General features: G+C 42.4%; 1 protein-coding gene across 7 annotated transcripts in view; it reads left to right on the plus strand.

The window, feature by feature from the left end:
• The window catches only part of FN1 (fibronectin 1), a 75,142-nt gene that overhangs the window by 17,986 nt on the left and 39,127 nt on the right, over positions 1–18,029 (plus strand). For all 7 annotated transcript variants that reach the window (XM_083702639.1, XM_083702641.1, XM_083702642.1 and 4 more), the window contains exons 10-20: positions 1,104–1,280; positions 1,797–1,949; positions 5,681–5,809; positions 8,215–8,358; positions 12,943–13,064; positions 14,215–14,392; positions 15,684–15,860; positions 16,352–16,480; positions 16,596–16,685; positions 17,076–17,270; positions 17,658–17,930. In XM_083702639.1, coding sequence (XP_083558765.1) covers positions 1,104–1,280; positions 1,797–1,949; positions 5,681–5,809; positions 8,215–8,358; positions 12,943–13,064; positions 14,215–14,392; positions 15,684–15,860; positions 16,352–16,480; positions 16,596–16,685; positions 17,076–17,270; positions 17,658–17,930 — 1,767 coding nt within the window. The remainder of the gene's footprint in view (positions 1–1,103; positions 1,281–1,796; positions 1,950–5,680; positions 5,810–8,214; positions 8,359–12,942; positions 13,065–14,214; positions 14,393–15,683; positions 15,861–16,351; positions 16,481–16,595; positions 16,686–17,075; positions 17,271–17,657; positions 17,931–18,029) is intronic.

An 18,029-nucleotide genomic window follows, 5' to 3' on the forward strand; every position in this document is an offset into this window, starting at 1 on the left:
GCAAAACTCATGGGAAGAATTAAAAACCAGGAAGAGTTAACTTTTAATAAATGGGGAAAATATATAGTTTATTTGAAAAAAATATTGCAAACAATTAAATTCATTAGCAGGTTTGATGTAAACTTGTAGCTAAAGAATTGAAATAAGGAATAATTAAGGATTAGTAAAAATTGGAAGTATAAAGGAGATGCAGGGGGGATAATTCTAACATAAGGACCCACAAAGGGGTGGGAGAGAAGTCAAAGGATATGTGCTTTTCTTTTTTTATGTTTTGTAAAATTTGAAAAATTCAAAAATTAAAAGAGCAGAGAGATGTCTCTTAGTGCACATCTTCTGCGCTGGTTTTCCAGTGCTCCAGCTATGTGTCTTGATCTTTCCCACCCAGTCTCTAGATTAGAGCATAGATGAGGCCCTGTTTTAAAAAAAGCCTGAGGATTTCTGAAGCATCAGGGAATGAAAATGATGACTGTATTAGATTCACAATTCTTGGGTGATCAGGAGTCCTATCTAGCTTCAACTCTTGAGAGCAGAGTTTGGTTTTCACATTTGCCAGGAACTTTTTTTGAGAGGGTGGAGAAAACCATTTGTGTACAGATGGAGGACTGCTTTCGCAACTTAACCAGAGTGTAGACCATATTGGTTAGATGCTTTGCAAGTTTATTCCATTCACCCTCAAAACAACCCTGTGTAGGAACCAAAGGCTGTGGCTGAAGATACATAAAATCTTCTCACAAATTTATTTTAATATTTTAATATTTTTTTTCTTCAGAAAGAACATAACTTAATCACATAACTAATAAAGTGATGGACATAATAATAGGGGGCATGGTTGAAGGTGACTCTGTATAGGTTTTTTGAGCTTGTGTAGGATTAGGACTCTGTAAGGAATGCCCTGCTGAGCTGGAATTCAAATCAAGCTTTCTTAAGAGCAAAGACTCTGTATTGCAGCAAATTGCATACTCTGAAGTGACATATCAAAAACACCACTATCCTGGATATTATGATGTTATGGAGATGGGTCTCTGTGAATGGCAGTCATGCTAAGAAGTCAAGATAAGGCTTTGCAATGTCCACTTCCATGAATGGCTATTTCTGTCTTGCAGTCCTGGTTCAGACACGTGGTGGTAACTCCAATGGTGCCCTGTGCCACTTCCCCTTCCTCTACAACAACCAGAATTACACTGACTGCACTTCTGAGGGACGGAGAGACAGTATGAAGTGGTGTGGAACCACCCCAAACTATGATGCTGATCAAAAATTTGGATTTTGTCCCATGGCAGGTATGTTGAACATATATTTAGTTAGAGTCCAGTACTAAGATGTTTGACTGGTGCTCTAATTCTTTGCAGATTGTGAAAGAATTTTGTCTATGTGATGCTGAAAGATCACTAATTAAGCCTCAGCAGCTGTCTGTAAATATTAGCCTCAATAATGTTCAGCCAATATTCCATTCCGGAATCTAGAACCTTGTGGGAATGCATCTTTTCCTTAATTCAAAATAAGAGTGCAAGCTTCAGCAGTAGCTGCAAATTCCAAATTGCATCCCCCTCCCAATGTAAATTAATCTCATTTGATATGCGTTGCTGAAATAGTTTTAAATTACAACTTTAGCAAACACATTGATATCAAAACTCTTGTGGAATCAGTAAGACAGAATGATTTTTTTTTCAAATATTTTAACAAAATTGTTTGTTCAAAAAAGAAGATTGCCACTGTACTTTGCTTAATATGAAGTATGGCATACACAAACATAGGCCCCAACAAACAAACCTCACTCTTTATTATTCCTTGAACAGCTCATGAGGAAATCTGTACCACCAATGATGGAGTCATGTACCGTGTTGGAGACCAGTGGGACAAACAGCATGACATGGGCCATATGATGAGGTGCACTTGTATGGGAAATGGGCGTGGAGAGTGGACCTGCATTGCTTATTCTCAGCTTAGAGGTATTTGCCCATTTCTGCTTGTATGCTCAACTTGATACGGCCATTTGCAGTCTGCATGACAAGGATTAATCTAGAGTGGTCATATGATGTGGGTGCAAGGGGGTAGGTAATCTTCAGATATGATTTTGCTGCTGTTGTTTAGTCGTTTAGTCGTGACCCCATGGACCAGAGCACGCCAGGCACTTCTGTCTTCCACTGCCTCCTGCAGTTTGGTCAAACTCATGCTGGTAGCTTCAAGAACACTGTCCAACCATGTCGTCCTCTGTCGTCCCCTTCTCCTTGTGCCCTCCATCTTTCCCAACATCAGGGTCTTTTCCAGGGAGTCTTCTCTTCTCATGAGGTGGCCAAAGTCTTGGAGCCTCAGCTTCAGGATCTGTCCTTCCAGTGAGCACTCAGGGCTGATTTCCTTCAGAATGGAGAGGTTTGATCTTCTTGCAGTCCATGGGACTCTCCAGAGTTTCCTCCTGCACCAGAATTCAAAAGCATCAATTCTTCGGCAATCAGCCTTCTTTATGGTCCAGCTCTCACTTCCATACATCACTACTGGGGAAATCATAGTTTTAACTATATGGACCTTTGTTGGCAAGGTGATGTCTCTGCTTTTTAAGATGCTGTCTAGGTTTGTCATTGCTTTTCTTCAGATATGATAAAGCTCTCTTCATTCTTTATTAATTTCTAGATTGCATTATTCCATTGGCTTCATTGGGGATTGAGGGAATCCCTGCAAATCTCAGGGCATTTAGTGCAGCTATGAGTAATAATGGGCAAGGCTCTTTGCTCTCCTGAGCGAAATCTTATGAGGAGTGTAGTAGTCTCCGGTGGAAAATTTCAGTTCCTGAAAATCGCTAGAGACACATAGACATTTGCTCTGAGACAAAAATCTCACACATGAACTTCTTGAATCCTTCTTTACCATTTGTGCATTTGAGGCTTGGTACAGACCATTTTTGTCTCCTTGCGGTTGCCCACAGGAGAGCGTGAGGCTGGGCTTGGAAATCCGATGGTCAGCACAAGGCAGTGCCAAACTGGCTCCATCATGAAGGGATGGAAGTTTAGGCGGCACTGGTGGTCCTTTGCCAGTCTGCTGGGATGGTGTAAATTGCAGCAGCTCCACAATATGGCATGGCAGTGGGCCTGCACTCGTTTCTCTGCTGCTTTGCCATACGCACTGCAAGCAATTTGAGATCTTAGGCTGATCTTCTGGCTTCTCAAATGCTGCTTTGTACTCCAGTGCTGGATGGTGCCCAAAGCCAGCATTCAGACTTCTGACCTTGAAAAAAGGAAAGAATTGCTGAGTAAATATAATACATTCCCCTTTGAATGTGCAGATGAAATGCATGCATACTATTTGCATAAACAGAATCTCAGGCGCTTTAGTATAGGATCTCCTGTATCTACCCTTTTGGTACCATGTGGATACCACGCTCAGATTAGTTTGGTTGGTACAGAGTGTGGAGCTACTCTCCCTTCTTCAGTGATATCTTCCTTGGATGAGGAGGAATCACTAATCTACAGGAAAACTGGGTAGGAAATTCTACTGAAAGTTCCTGAGTCTATGGATAGAGAAGTGCTTAGACAGCATGAAAGAAAAATAAAAGAAGGTGAGAGTGCAGACATTTCATCATCTTGCATTTGCCTCACACCAGTGGATTACTGTTTAGAAGAAACAGGGTGGAGAGAAGACTTCCAGCTGCTGCTGAAATGGAATATAATTTATAGGGGACAGTCTGTTCCTGATTTTTCTTTGGCACATTATGTAGCGCCGTAACTTCCCATTTCCCTGTGTTAGTGTTGCCCAAAGTGTAGGTAGGCTTAGAGTGATCTCTAGTTGTGCTCGCCCTTCTGTGTCACTACTGTGCTCTCCACTGAAGTGGTGATTCAGAATTAAAGCTGATTTTTATTGCCACTAGGCGATCCAGTTGTTATTCTGTACACCTGAGGGATTGGTGTTGGAAGGAAAGGAAAATACATTTTAAGATTCTGAATTGTGTTGGCTTTTCAGTCTTTTTATGAAATTCAGTATCTCCCCTCAAACCTTTGTAAAAAAATTGGAACAGGGCTGCGCGATATTAGGTTTTCAACATTGGGGTTGTATCACCAGCCAAACATCATGCTTTGCCGATATACCGTGATGTTGAAAAAAGATGCATTGTCCCCAGTGCTTTGCTGGTCAGGGCCAAAGCAGCTGAACCAGGACCACTCAGCTGGGGGGTAGGAGGGCTCCTGCCCCACAGCTAAGCGAGCCCATCCTGTGATAGAGCCTGACAGGACTTCCGATTGCAGGACTTCTTCTGCCTTCACCGGCATGGGCGGGTTGGCGGGCAAGCAACCTCCTTCTCTCAGGAGAAAGAGGCAGCTCTCTCTCTCTCTCTCTCTCTCTCTCTCTCTCTCTCTCACTCTCTCTCTCTCTCTCACACACACACACACTTGCCCAAAGATGGAGGGAGCCCAGAGATACAGCTTGTTTCTCCCTCTGCGCTGGCATGAGGGGCAGACCGTGATGGTGGTTTTACTCAGCAGGATATCTGCTTCTCTCGCCCAGCTGCAGCTGTTTCTCCCTCAGCACACTGGGCCCTGGATGGACTCAGGAGTTAAACCATTATTGCGGTCTGCCCCTCATACTAGTCCTGGGTGATATATTGATATATCACCCAGGCCTAGAAGACTGATACTGAGAGTAATTATAGCATGAAAGAACCAATGTTAAAACACACATATGCACAAATAAGAGTGTTGGGTGAGCAGAAGCCCCTTCACATGCAACTGGCTCCATGAGAAAAGGGGGCTGTGCCACTGGCTGCAGCCAATTTGTTGCACCACTTCCTCAGTCCACACACTGAGTTGAGGGGGAATCCTCTGCATGGACTTCCACACGAGTTGACCATCAGAGATACTGTGAGTGTATTTCCCTTTTGTAGATGTCCATTCTCAGCATTTGGATGTTGAGGGCAGGGAAGCTGTGCAGCATCGGTGGGTGGGGTTTAAATGCCTGAATCACTTTCCTCTAAAGATGAAATACGGTCGATTCACAGCTCTGCATTAGGGTGTCAGCTGTTAGCATTTCAGTCAATCGAATGAAACAGGGTTCTATAATAGTATGCATGAAGGAGATTATAAGGCTGGTGAGGATGCAAGTGATGCATACAGCCATTTTGCACCCATAAAACTAGCTTTTCTTTAATATTCAGGTCAAAGGTCTGTATGGGTATGTGCAAGGCCATAGCCTGGATTTGCAGTTGTTTCTATTTCTTCTCTTTAGCCTGCTTGGTTTTTAAACAAAGACTAAGGATTGAAGCAAGAGAGAAAGCACGTTGGTCCCAAATATAATACTCGTTATATTTAGTAGTAGTACTTGCTGCCTGATGTTTAATAGCCTTGTAGAAGAAACAGCAGGATAGTGGTCAGAGACTTCATTAAGGGGTTTTAGAGAATGAGCCCTTTATAGAAATTGCATATTGTCTAGATTTTATTTCTTGCATCAGAATCTCAGTGCCAAGAAAAAAATACAAGCTTGTGGAGCAAGGGGGTATTTTAATCTGACTGTGTAAACCTATAGTTTTCTGTGTTTATGTGAAAATTGGTTAATTCTCTGTAGGTGACTTTGCTGTACTTTGGAAAAACTTGTGCAACTTGTTTCACAATAGAGCACCATTAATTGGGTGAGAGCTCAGCAACCTGTATTTGTTCAAAGTAATCAATAGCACAAATATTGTACTTGTATCTTAAAACAGACCAGTGTATAGTTGATGGGGTCACCTATGATGTAAACCAGACCTTCCACAAACGCCATGAGGAAGGACACATGTTGAACTGTACATGCTTTGGTCAAGGTCGGGGAAGATGGAAATGTGATCCTGTGGGTAAGTCCATTCTCAGCTGAACTTCCTGAGATATCGAGAGCCAGAGAGAGGGGGAAGGAGAAGCACTTAATGAACAGTTAGGCTTTGGCCAAACCCCAGTTTGATAGCAGGTATGATCATAAATGAGTGAAGCTACGTTTGATGTTAAAAGTCAGATCACGCCATCTTTTAAAGGCTGCATTCTCTGTAAAACTATCACAAAAATCTGTTACCAAATACTGCCTACCTACAACTTTGCTGAGGGACGCAGGTGGCGCTGTGGGTAAAAGCCTCAGCGCCTAGGACTTGCTGATCAAAAGGGTGGCGGTTCGAATCCCCGCGGCAGGGTGCGCTCCTGTCGCTCGGTCCCAGCGCCTGCCAACCGAGCAGTTCGAAAGCACCTCCGGGTGCAAGTAGATAAATAGGGACCGCTTACCAGCGGGAAGGTAAACGGCGTTCCGTGTGCTGTGCTGGCTCGCCAGATGCAGGTGCTGGCCACGTGACCCGGAAGTGTCTGCGGACAGCGCTGGCTCCCGGCCTATAGAGTGAGATGAGTGCACAACCCTAGAGTCTGTCAAGACTGGCCCGTACGGGCAGGGGTACCTTTACCTTTAAAACTTTGCTAATGTAACTAGTATATACCACCTCTGCAGAGCATTTGAATGTAGGTTGCTTATAAGCCTGTAGTATACACAAATCTCCCTGCTTGCCCATGAATTGGGGCCATAGCATTTAATTTTCAAAGATGCAAATTGGAATAATTTTTAAAACTACTCCCATGAACATTTTGAGATGACTTTGGTTTCTCTTTGACCCGATCCAGCCTCTTACTCACCTTTCTCCAAACTAGAAAGCCCCAATAGCATATCCTCATATGGGAACACAGTTTGAAACTTTCACCATGAAGTTTTTCTAGTCTCTTGAACCAAAAGAGCTTCAAAGCCAGTTCTAGCAAATATTATCTTACCTGAGGCTAAGCCTGTTTTATTTGGCTGACGTTTACTGTACTCTGCTAGGACTAATGAAGATTTGAATTGTGTGAATAGCACTCTTGAACCTGGTCATAGCTAAGACTATTTCTAAGAATGAACACATGGCTGTTTTCTGACCAAAAAAACATTCTTAATTTTGTTTGCATGTTTAGGCCTGGATGTTTGATAGCTGATTATTTAATCCCTGGGGAGCTTTAATGTTTTTCCTGGCAAGCATTTATAAGGTCCTCGTGGTTAAGTTCTTCTTCATTTAAAATAGATCTGTGCAGGTTTTACTGAACCACATTTTGCAGCTTAGCAAACGTGAGGCTCTTGCAAATGGCTCCTTGGGGGAAAAGGGAGTTTTGTTTGAAAATGAGTTAGAAAGTTCTGTAAAATGGGCTGTTTCCATCTTTGCCATGCATTTTTTTTTGGGGGGGGGGGAAATTGCTGCAGTTAGCACCTAGTAAAACTTATTAATAAAGCTCCCATCTGCAATGCACTAAGATAAAAGTGAAGCAACATGATTAAGGCTCATTTAAGTATTCTGGAATTTCAGAATCTACTTTCCGCTTAAAACTCTGCTCCTAATAGTATAGTTTGGAATTACAGGGACAGTGAATAAGAGAATACAAAGATCTAAATATTGAAATGGCATGATTCTACACCCCTAAAATACATTGAAATTTTGCTATTTCATGAGATCAGCAGAAGCAGAACTGAGTTTAAAAGAAAGCAAATTTTGACCATTGGTGGAGATACAAATGGGATGTATATTTGTTACGTACCCCAAAAGCACTATTTGCTGCTTTCACATTTTCATAATAGAATCCTAGAGAAATACGAGTAAATCTGCTCCCACCGAAACGATTCCCTTCTACACAATTATTTATGGCACATGTGTCCTACTTATCAGACATTACATCAGAAAGCCACAGACTCCTTGACTAAATCCTTTCCTCTCAGCTTTAGTTTTCAGTCTGCATGATAGAATTAATAATGGTAAGTTGTGTGATAGCTGTGTTGAAGGGTTCTCTGCTGTAGTCTTTCTATCTGGCCTGGGCATGCGACTTTCCCTTCATAGGTGGGAAGAGCGCCAGGAGGCGCATGCGGAGGAAGGTTTTGAATGGAATTCATTCCATGCAGGCACAGGAACCTGCTGGTGATAAGGTTCCAACCCTGGTCCAGTGACTCAAGTGAGAAGTGGATCCTGGTGGCTTGCCCCTCTAAAAGACATGCCAAGGCTATGCTCTTTGCAACAGATGGGGAAGCCCCAGCTGGGCCCACTTTGAAACCCCACTTCTTGTGAAGAGGTTGGGGGGGGGAATATGGGAATTTCAAAGGGCCACATGGAAATGTGGAGACAGGAGTGTTGAGTCTGTAAGCCTGAAGAACCCCATACTTGAAATTTCTGTGAAATAACCACACATTCCCCACTTGGTTTTCTGCTTCCAGACCAGTGCCAAGATTCTGAAAGCCAGACCTTTTACCAGATTGGGGATTCGTGGGAGAAGCACGTTCATGGTGTCAGATATCAGTGCTATTGTTATGGGCGTGGCATTGGAGAGTGGCACTGCCAGCCTTTGACTGCATACACAGGTAGGAAGCTGTGGGATGAACAACCCGTTGTTGTTTTTTAAAGGATCCTGTATGTCTCCTCTGAGCATGTTTTCTTGTTGTCAGTGATTCCATGTGAGCAGAACTTTGCATACGACCCTTTTCTCTTGCAGAGAATCCTGTTTCCTAAGAATCTTATCTTTTATGGTTTTGATCACATTTTTAATGTAAGAGAGAGAAGTTAGAAAGTAATCAGGTCCAAAACATGTGTCCCATGAATTACAAGAATCAAACCTGCATGTCTTTAATGTTATTTCCATTGAATTGTACATTTGGGTCTCTATACTATTCACATTGTGATTTTAAAATTATTATCATTTTAGCATCATTCCAGCTGCCTCTTCACCATATTGATTTTCAGGGCAATGGTTACTCTTTACTTGCACACACCTTTCCTTCTTTTAGCTGTCCAGACTGATTTTTTTAAAAAAATGGATTTTGAAGCTCACTGTTAGATACTTTTTTTTCTCCTGGTGGGGCTGCTTCTATGCTTCTAACAGCTTCGTGGCAAGGATGATAGCTTTTAGTACCTGGCATGACCAGCTCTCTGAACAAAATGTTTGAACTGTCCTGATCACCCAGTTCCAGGAATTTTGCATAGATGTGGTTGATACGAGTTTGTTTGTTCAGCTCCAGCCTTATGCACATACATTGATAAGAGAGGCTGTTGAGTTGACCTTTGGGCTTTCAAACTGCATTTGCAGCTTTGTTTTTACGAGTTTTTAAATTTATGGATGAGCATAATGGTTCCTAGTGGTAGGTGGTGGCCTAGTTATCCCATAAAATAAATAACTTGTGAGTAAGCAGGAGTTTATTGCTTCCGCATATTGATTCTGGGATTATAGCCCTGGAATTGCAAGACTTGCTTTGGGAAGTGTGTCTTTTTTCTTCCCAATTTTTTGCTGATATAGGATTAGACAGGGTTTGAGGCTGGACTGGAGCTTTGTTTGAAGACTTGTATGTAACTCAATCATAGTTGCATATCCTACACCACTGAAGATGAAGGAACAAAAGACACCTCTGTTCCAGGCTGAGTCAGTGATGAATATACAGTATTTTGTTAGGGGGAGACCTAGACAGTCTTGCTGTCTTGCTTTGCTGTGGGTCAGTGAACTTGGCTGCAAGATTACCGTATTTTTCCCTCTATGACACGCAGATTTTTTCTCCTAAAAAGGGAGGGGAAATGTCTGTGCGTGTTATAGAGCGAATGTGTGGTCCCTGGAGCTGAAAAATCAGGCAAAAATCAAATCACGCTTCACGGAGAAGGGAAACCTGAAAAGAGGAAGTGGCTGCTTTCCTGCATTCTGCCTCAGGGTCTTACTGCCCACCCTCCTCTGTTTCCTTGCTGTGTTTGCTGAAACGGAACAAAGAGCAGGGAAAGCCCCTCCCCTCCAGGCAAGCAGAGGGGAAAGCAGCGTGTGGTTTCTGTGCTCCGGTGCTGCTGGGGGAGAGGGAGAGAGGGGGGGGAGGGAGAGAGAGGGAGGGAGGGAGAGAGGGAGAGAGAGGGGGGGAGGGAGGGCTGGCTTGGGTGGGGGGAAACTTTTGCCTTTCTTTCCTCCCTCCCGTTAAATCCCTCTCCTGCATTCTTAGCCAGCTGCCTCTCTGCACACCCCTCTCATGTCCCTTCTTTGTTTTTCCTTCGCTCCCCACTTACAATGTGGTTACAAAGCATAGATCCACATGGATCCTCAGGATCTTTGCATTGGGTCACCCCAAATTCACCATCAGATCACATAGCATGTCCATGGCTACAGCCTGCACCAAAAAAATCACGCACCCACTGTTGCCTGGGGCTGCAATGGTGCAAAAACGTGGTTAAAAAGCATGGATCCACATGGATCCTCAGGATCTTTGCATTGGGTCACCCCAAATTCACCATCAGATCACATAGCATGTCCATGGCTACAGCCTGCACCAGAAAAATCACGCACCCACTGTTGCCTGGGGCTGCAAAGGTGCAAAAATGTGGTTACAAAGCATGGATCTACAGGGATTCTCAGGATCTTTGCATTGGGTCACCCCAAATTCACCATCAGATCACATAGCATGTCCATGGCTACAGCCTGCACCAAAAAAATCACGCACCCACTGTTGCCTGGGGCTGCAAAGGTGCAAAAATGTGGTTACAAAGCATGGATCTACAGGGATTCTCAGGATCTTTGCATTGGGTCACCCCAAATTCACCATCAGATCACATAGCATGTCCATGGCTACAGCCTGCACCAGAAAAATCACGCACCCACCGTTGCCTGGGGCTGCAAAGGTGCAAAAACGTGGTTACAAAGCATGGATCCACAGGAATTCTCAGGATTTTTGCATTGGGTCACCCCAAATTCACCATCAGATCACATGTCTGTGGCCACAGCATGAAGCACAAAAATGATACATCCACTGTTTCATTCAGAATGTTTTTTCCCTTGTTTTCCTCCTCTAAAAACGATGTGCGTGTTATGGTCAGGTGAGTGTTATAGAGCGAAAAATACGGTATATGGCCAGAAAGTTCTAAAAGGTAGTTAAATCCTATCACTGCAAGGCAGGGTTTCCATTCATCATGTGCTTATCATGTGCTGACCCAAACCATCCAGAGCTAGTATGTTCTTGAAGTGGAAGGTAAGATGTTGCCTACTAAGCGAATGCACCAGCTGAGAATGGCATAGTAACACAAACTTTTCTTGGGAAAAGTAGTAATCAGGAAAGAACTGGGTTCCATTTTTAGGAATTTTTTAGTAGAAAGTGGCATACATTTAAACATGCATACACTATGTTCCACCTGTTGCAAAATATGTTTTGTACTGAGATGGGAACAGTAAATGTTGAATGAGATGCAGCCTAGATCAATTTCACAGCCCCACTCAAGATTATTTATTTGTTGAGTAATATCCTGCTTTTCCATTGGCATGTTCAAGGCAGTTAACAATGTTGCACAAAACAATTCCTATAACTGTTCACATGGAAGATGGTTCCCACAGGAAGCTGGAGAACTGGATTTGACTCTTCCCATGACTGCTGCCAGTTAACATTCTTTGAGGGACAGTAGTAGATGGAAAATTAAGGACTGATTTTCTTAGATTAGGCCTTCTTTGTGACAAAGTATACTTTGTGGGATTCACAGTTCACCAGAGGAACAATAATGTTGACTCTGGAGGGTCAGCATGCATTCAGGGCTGAAGCACCCTGGGATTCCTTGTTCCTGTAGGCAGTGTTCTATTACCTCAGGATAAGAATTCTGAGATAGCACCCCTGCAAATAGCAATACTTATTTTGGGGCTGGTTGAGCAGTGAGACTCAGGACATAGAACATTAGGTGGAGTGTGGCCTGCACGAGTGTCACTACTCCAAAGTGATAGTATTCTGCTGAGAGAAATAGCACATCTTGAGGCATGTGAAATGAAAACACAAGTCCTCAGGTTCCTCTGGTTGGCTTTTGCAGTTATAATTGAGTCCTGGTATTCTTGTGCAACTGTTACAACAACCCATCTCAAGGAGTTATGTGAAATATGTGTACCCTCAGAATAGTAGCCAAGGCCTCTTCTTAGATACACGATGGATGGAAAATGTGGGGGTAAATCAAACAACCGAGTTCCTGAGTATCTCTTTGGCAGTTGAGACCATTTCAAAGCTAGCCCCAGCATGGGAGGGGGCTTGTTTTTATTGAAGCTTTTAAAAGTTTCCACAGGTATGTATGCTATACAGTTGTCCAAACAAGTTTGCAAAGGGAAACTTCTTTAAAAGGAAGAATTTAATTGCTAAAATAACAGAGGGTTCCACAGAGCCAGACAGTTCCTTGCTGATGTGCTGTGGGGATTTAAGTCTTGCTCACTAAACACCATATACTCATTCAGAAGCTGTACTGAATCAGCATTTAACTCGAAATTTGATGCAGGTGGTACAAAACAAACAAACTGAAGGTTAAAATGAGTTGAGCATCAATAAAATGAAAAACAAGGGCTGTGAATTTAATAACTTTTTATGCTTGTGGGTGACCTGGCAGATCACAAACTCTCAGCCTGACCTACCTCACCTGGTTATTATGAGCATAAAAGAGGGAAAAGGGGAACCAATAAGTTCTGAGTGCAAGTTGATTTGGAAATTAATGCAATACATTTGGAAAGCCCTTGCATGTGTAATGCAGCAGCCATATCACACTCCTTTTGTGATGTGCCAACATCACAAAAACTTGTATATATTACCTGATTCCACATTTCATTTCCTGGTGAATCTCACCATAAGAATACCGTACTTTTCCATGTATAGGTTTTTTTACTCCAAAAGAATGTTAAAAAACAGGGGTCATATTATACACGGGGGTCATCTTCCCCCATTTTCATAAATTTAAATCCCCCAAAATAGGTTTCGTGTTATACACGGAACAATCCGGTAACTCTTAAAGATTGTGTTGTGTTTTGCCAAAAAGAAAAAAAAAACTTGAATACAATCCTTATATTACTGTACAATGTAGGTGGGTTATGATTATTGGAGACAGGAGGGAAATATGAAAATAAATTTACTTGAAAAAGATGCATAGATGTAGCTGTATGTAAACTAATGGAAAAAATTATATTTTAGGTTCCACTGGCCCTGTTCAAGTTATTATCACAGATGTCCCAATTAATCCTGATTCTCATCCTGTCCAGTGGGTTGCACCTGAATCCTCTCACATTTCCAAGTACATCATCCGATGGAAACCAGTAAGCACATGTTTCATTTGTGGAACAACTTTTTCTTAGTCCCAAGAATCTAGAAGTCTTGCAAGCAGATGAAAATTTGTTATTACAATCTACCATGGCAATACAATAGAAGTAATTTTTACTCTTGAGGCTTAATTCATTTCAGTACTTAACAATCTATATAATCTGTATATAGGTTGGTGGCCTAGCCTAAACCAAGAGGATGAGCTGGGTTAAAACACCCTTCCTCAATTTTGCAGCTGGATTTTGCGGGGAGGGCTGTGGGCACTGGTGAAAATGTTCATGGTAGACAGGGGAGCCTTTTCCATTGCTGTGATCACTGGGCTGATGCTTCCTAAGCAGAAGTCAGTAAAAATGGTAGTGATTTCACTGCCATGGTTACAGGAATATGTTCCTTTCCGTCATTTCAAGCAAAGTCATGCAGCAATAAACGGATGCGCTGCTGTCTGTGCGCAAGATGCCATGGCAGTGCTGCTCGATTTCCTGGAGTCAGGCCTCCAAGGGGTTACATAGAGGCACTTCAAAAGATCCAGCCTTCTAATGAAAGTGATTGCCAAAGACTGTTTGGGGACCAAATGAAGAAGAGGGCATGTGCTCCTGCACATGTAATAGTTGCACTGAAGAGAGTTTCGGCAGGTGTTGCTTGTCACACACGCTAAAACTACGCAATTTCCTCTCCTACAAACAAACTGCAGAAGCCTTGTGTACATTTTTCTCTGGCCAATTTAGGGACTGAATATGTACCATGAGGAAAAGAATATGCCATATATGAACTACTAGGAACTGTTTGGCTTGGTTTTTTGTTTAGTCGGCTTACATTCCTCCTTTTCACTGAAGTCTTTGGACCGGCTCCCATGACATGTGTGAATTGCAGTGGATATATCACAAACCATGCATTCAAAATGGTGCCTGTGTCACTTGCTCTTCAAAATATGGATTGGTCCATGAGATAAGTGTTGAAAGAAGCTTTTGTTCTGCATTCTGCATTTGTTCAGCACCTGCTCCTTCCATATCATTGTCCCATAAAGGAAATGCAGATGATATTTAGAAATGGAAGCAAATGAGAATCTTTCTCATAATGAAGGAAACACACAGACTTCTTCTGTTGTCATATTCCTGTCCTAATATCCTCTGTGTTTTGCTCCTTTAGAAAAATTCTAGAGTGAAGTGGAAAGAGGCCACCATCCCAGGCTATTATAATTCTTACACCATCTCAGGCCTGAAACCTGGTATCGTTTATGAGGGGCAGCTTATTAGTGTTCAGCACTACGGCCAGAGAGAGGTCACCCGTTTTGAATTTACCACCTCGAGCACCACAGCTATTTCCAGTAAGTATTATTTCATTCTCTCCCAAGACAGACAGATGCTAACCTCCAGGTACAGGGTGGTATTCGCTTTAATGTATATCAGTCTTGAAACAGGTAACAGGCATATATCAGAACTTCTGATAGTTGCTGTGTTGCTAGCACATGGCCAGCCTTTGTTCTACAGTATTGTTTGCCATAATATTTCTTATACCAACAGTAATGGCATAGAACAGTATCCAGTAGCCTCGCATTTCACCTTGTTTCTGTGCATTTTTTTAAAATACCAGTCTGCTTCCCTGTCACTCTGTGCTTTCTCTGCTTTGATCTAGGGCTGGGTGAAATCTGGTTTTCAACATTCTGACACATATCACTGGTATAACATTGTGATATACTGATATATCACTCTGTGTGTGTGTGTGTGTGTGCGCGCGCCCAGCCCTACTTTGATCTGTTTCAGGTTCTGAGATCCTCCGTATAAAACAAACCTCTGTGTTCGTCATTGACTATGATGTGGAATCTAAAAATGGCTGTAAAGTTTTCACCTTTTTGCTAAAGTGGATGAGATTCATAGGCACACAAGCTCCTCCACAATGGATTAAACCTGCCAAATTGCACACAAGCAAATGCAGAACTTTTTTGTGGGTGAAGTCAAAGCGGTTCACTTTTCACCGTAATATCTTATGTGGAGGGGTGCAGGGGGTATTTGTTTCCCTGGTCTTTCTTACCTTAAAGTAAGAGGTCGCCAAGTGGTATGCATATTTGCTTGTACATCTTAAAATCTATAGCTTCCCTTTGGTCTTCCCTTTCGAGTTCATGTTTGTGTCATCGGTTGGCCTTACAATGTGAGGCTGCCTAGAACGCTGCCTATGGACTTCTCAAGAGCCCTGGGGTTTCGCAGTTTTTTTGCTAAAAGAACTATGTAGGATTTATAAATGAAGCTTTAAACTTTTTTTTTTTTAATAATCTACTGCTGTGCTTTAACAATGACAACACCCAACACCAACCCAGAGGTCTTGAGTGTTCTGCCATCAGGGAGCCAGCCAAGAACACCCCACCCCAAGTTGCAAGGGATTATTGATGTCATGATTTCATTTGGGGGGGGGAGAGAAATACCCCCAAATCACCCCATTGTTCAGCCCTTTTGCTATCAGTTTTAACTCATAATTTAATTAACAAAAATAAAAAAGTATCAAAAGTCTGTATTAAAACATACTTTTGCATAAAATCAAAGCCTATGTAAGGCAATAGCTTTTGATTTCTCCTGTCTTTCCTTCCATGAAGCTATTGCTTATATATTAATTTTGCTTTGCAGGTACTCATGTGATAGGAGAAACAACAGCACTTCCTTCTGTGGTTTCTATCTCGGAATCCATCACAGAAATTACAGCCAATAGTTTTGTGGTTTCCTGGGTCTCTGCTTCAGACACTGTCTCCGGATTCCGCGTGGAATATGAACTGAGTGAAGATGGGGATGAGCCCAAGTACTTGGGTAAGACTGGATGAGCATCAGTCGCAGATAACATAAATAGGGTTAATTTCATTTCAGCCTATAAAGCTTCTCTAGTATGGTTGTCCTCATAGCCATGTCTACTCAAAAGTAAGTCCCTTTGAATTCCCAGCTGTGTTAAGGATTGCTGCCTAACTTTTGTTCTGCTATTGAAAATATAAGTCTCATAATTCTAGATATATGAATTATTTAGAATTTTCTGAAACTGCATACAATTGTCTATGATCTCAGGCAGATCATGCCTCTTAATTTCTTGCCAAGTGAGTTTCACTCCAGGTTTTGGGAGTTTTCAGAAGTGCCCAGTGCAGTCCAATCTGATACATGTTTTCTTCAAAAGAATTCCTGCTGAATTCACTGGGGTTTACACCAAAGCATGGCATTGTAGCACTAGAATCCTGGTTGTTTGTTTGTTTGTTTGTTTGATTGATTGCACATAACAAACATTCCCTGTTTTTCATTTGTTCTTTTTAAAGATCTTCCAAGCACAGTCAATTCAGTTAGTATCTCCAACTTACTTCCGGGTCGCAATTACATCGTCAAGGTCTATGAGGTCTCAGAAGAGGGAGAGCAGGATTTAATTCTGTCCACCACACAGACAACAGGTATGTTGGATCACACAATATTTGGCAAGGAAAGACACCAGGCCACCATATTTTCCCTTTGAAGCTGGTCACTTTGTGCCATTGGACTTTCATATTTTTCTCTTTCCTTAAACAGCACCTGATGCTCCTCCTGAGCACCATGTAGAAAAGGTTGATGACACTTCAATAGTCGTGAGCTGGAACAGACCAGAAGCTCCAATCACAGGTCTGGCTCATTTACTTGTCTTGGTTTTTAAATTTTGGTGCATTTTGTTTTTCTTCAGTTGTAAGAGAGGCAAACGCATGGCGATATAGCCGAGGACTAAACTCTTTATACACCAAAAAGTATATATTTCAGGCATGCAGGAGGTGACTATCAATCCTGCTGCTTGTCTAATAAAAAACAGAGGGCTCTGAAGTATTGTGATTCATAAGGTTATAGTCCTCCTAAATTTTAATTTATGCAGGCTCACTAGTCCTCAGTTTCTGAAATGTGCAGGATCAAATAAAGGCTTGAATAATAACAGTGGCTAATTCAACAAAGGGGTGAGCAGATGTCTCCCATTTGGTTTTATTTCTGTGTCATGGGCTAACCATGCATTTCTGGCTACCTTAGGTTACCGAATTGTCTATACTCCATCTGTGGAAGGCAGCAGTACTGAACTCAACCTACCAGAGTCTGCTACCTCGGTGACGCTCAGTGACTTGATGCCTGGTGTTCAATACAATATTAGCATTTATGCTGTGGAAGAGAATCAGGAGAGCTCTCCTATTTTCATTCAGAAGACGACCACAGGAGCACCACAGGAAGGTAGTGCCTACTATATTTCCACTGCTCTTCCCTATGTCCCTCCAAAGCTATACCACCCTCCAAATGTGAAAGAGGAACTGGACTTCCTGGATTCATCCAAATCCACCAGAAGCTGATTGGTTTTCTTGAGTGACACAATGGGAAGGACTTTTGAGGGACGTTGGAAAAGGGAACACCAATTCCTCTATGATATGGTAGTGGGATGTAATGGGCATTCTTTTACTTAGTTTTGGTTACATTTAAACCATTCCCACCTGGCAGCTGCTTTCAGAATGTGGCAGCATGAAAAGGGCAGTTGTAATAGGGGTCCAGGTTAGCTCCCCTCCTTGTCATTGCAGTCACTTTGAAGTTCAGTAAGGGGTGTGCTTTGTGCATTTTTCTGGCTAGGTGTGATTCCTTCACCCAAGGATTTGCAGTTTGTGGAAGTCACAGATGTCAAAGTCACCATCATGTGGACCCCCCCTGAAAGTGCTGTGACCGGCTATCGCGTAGAAGTGATCCCAGTTAACCGCCCTGGTGAACATGGTCAGAGGCTGCCCGTTACTAGGTATTCGTTTGCTGAGGTCACAGAGCTTCTGCCTGGAACAACCTATGTTTTCAAGGTCTATGCCCTCGGACAAGGCACAGAAAGTGAGCCACTGACTGGAGAACAAACAACCAGTAAGTAAATTTCCTTTAACTATGTTTATATATTTGTTCCAACCTCATCCTGCCAGAAATCTCAATATTTCACAAATATTTATTTACAATTAGAAATGT

This window comes from Podarcis gaigeae, assembly GCF_964106915.1.
Source record: "Podarcis gaigeae genome assembly, chromosome: 1".
In the NCBI taxonomy this organism is placed as follows: Eukaryota; Metazoa; Chordata; class Lepidosauria; order Squamata; family Lacertidae; genus Podarcis; species Podarcis gaigeae.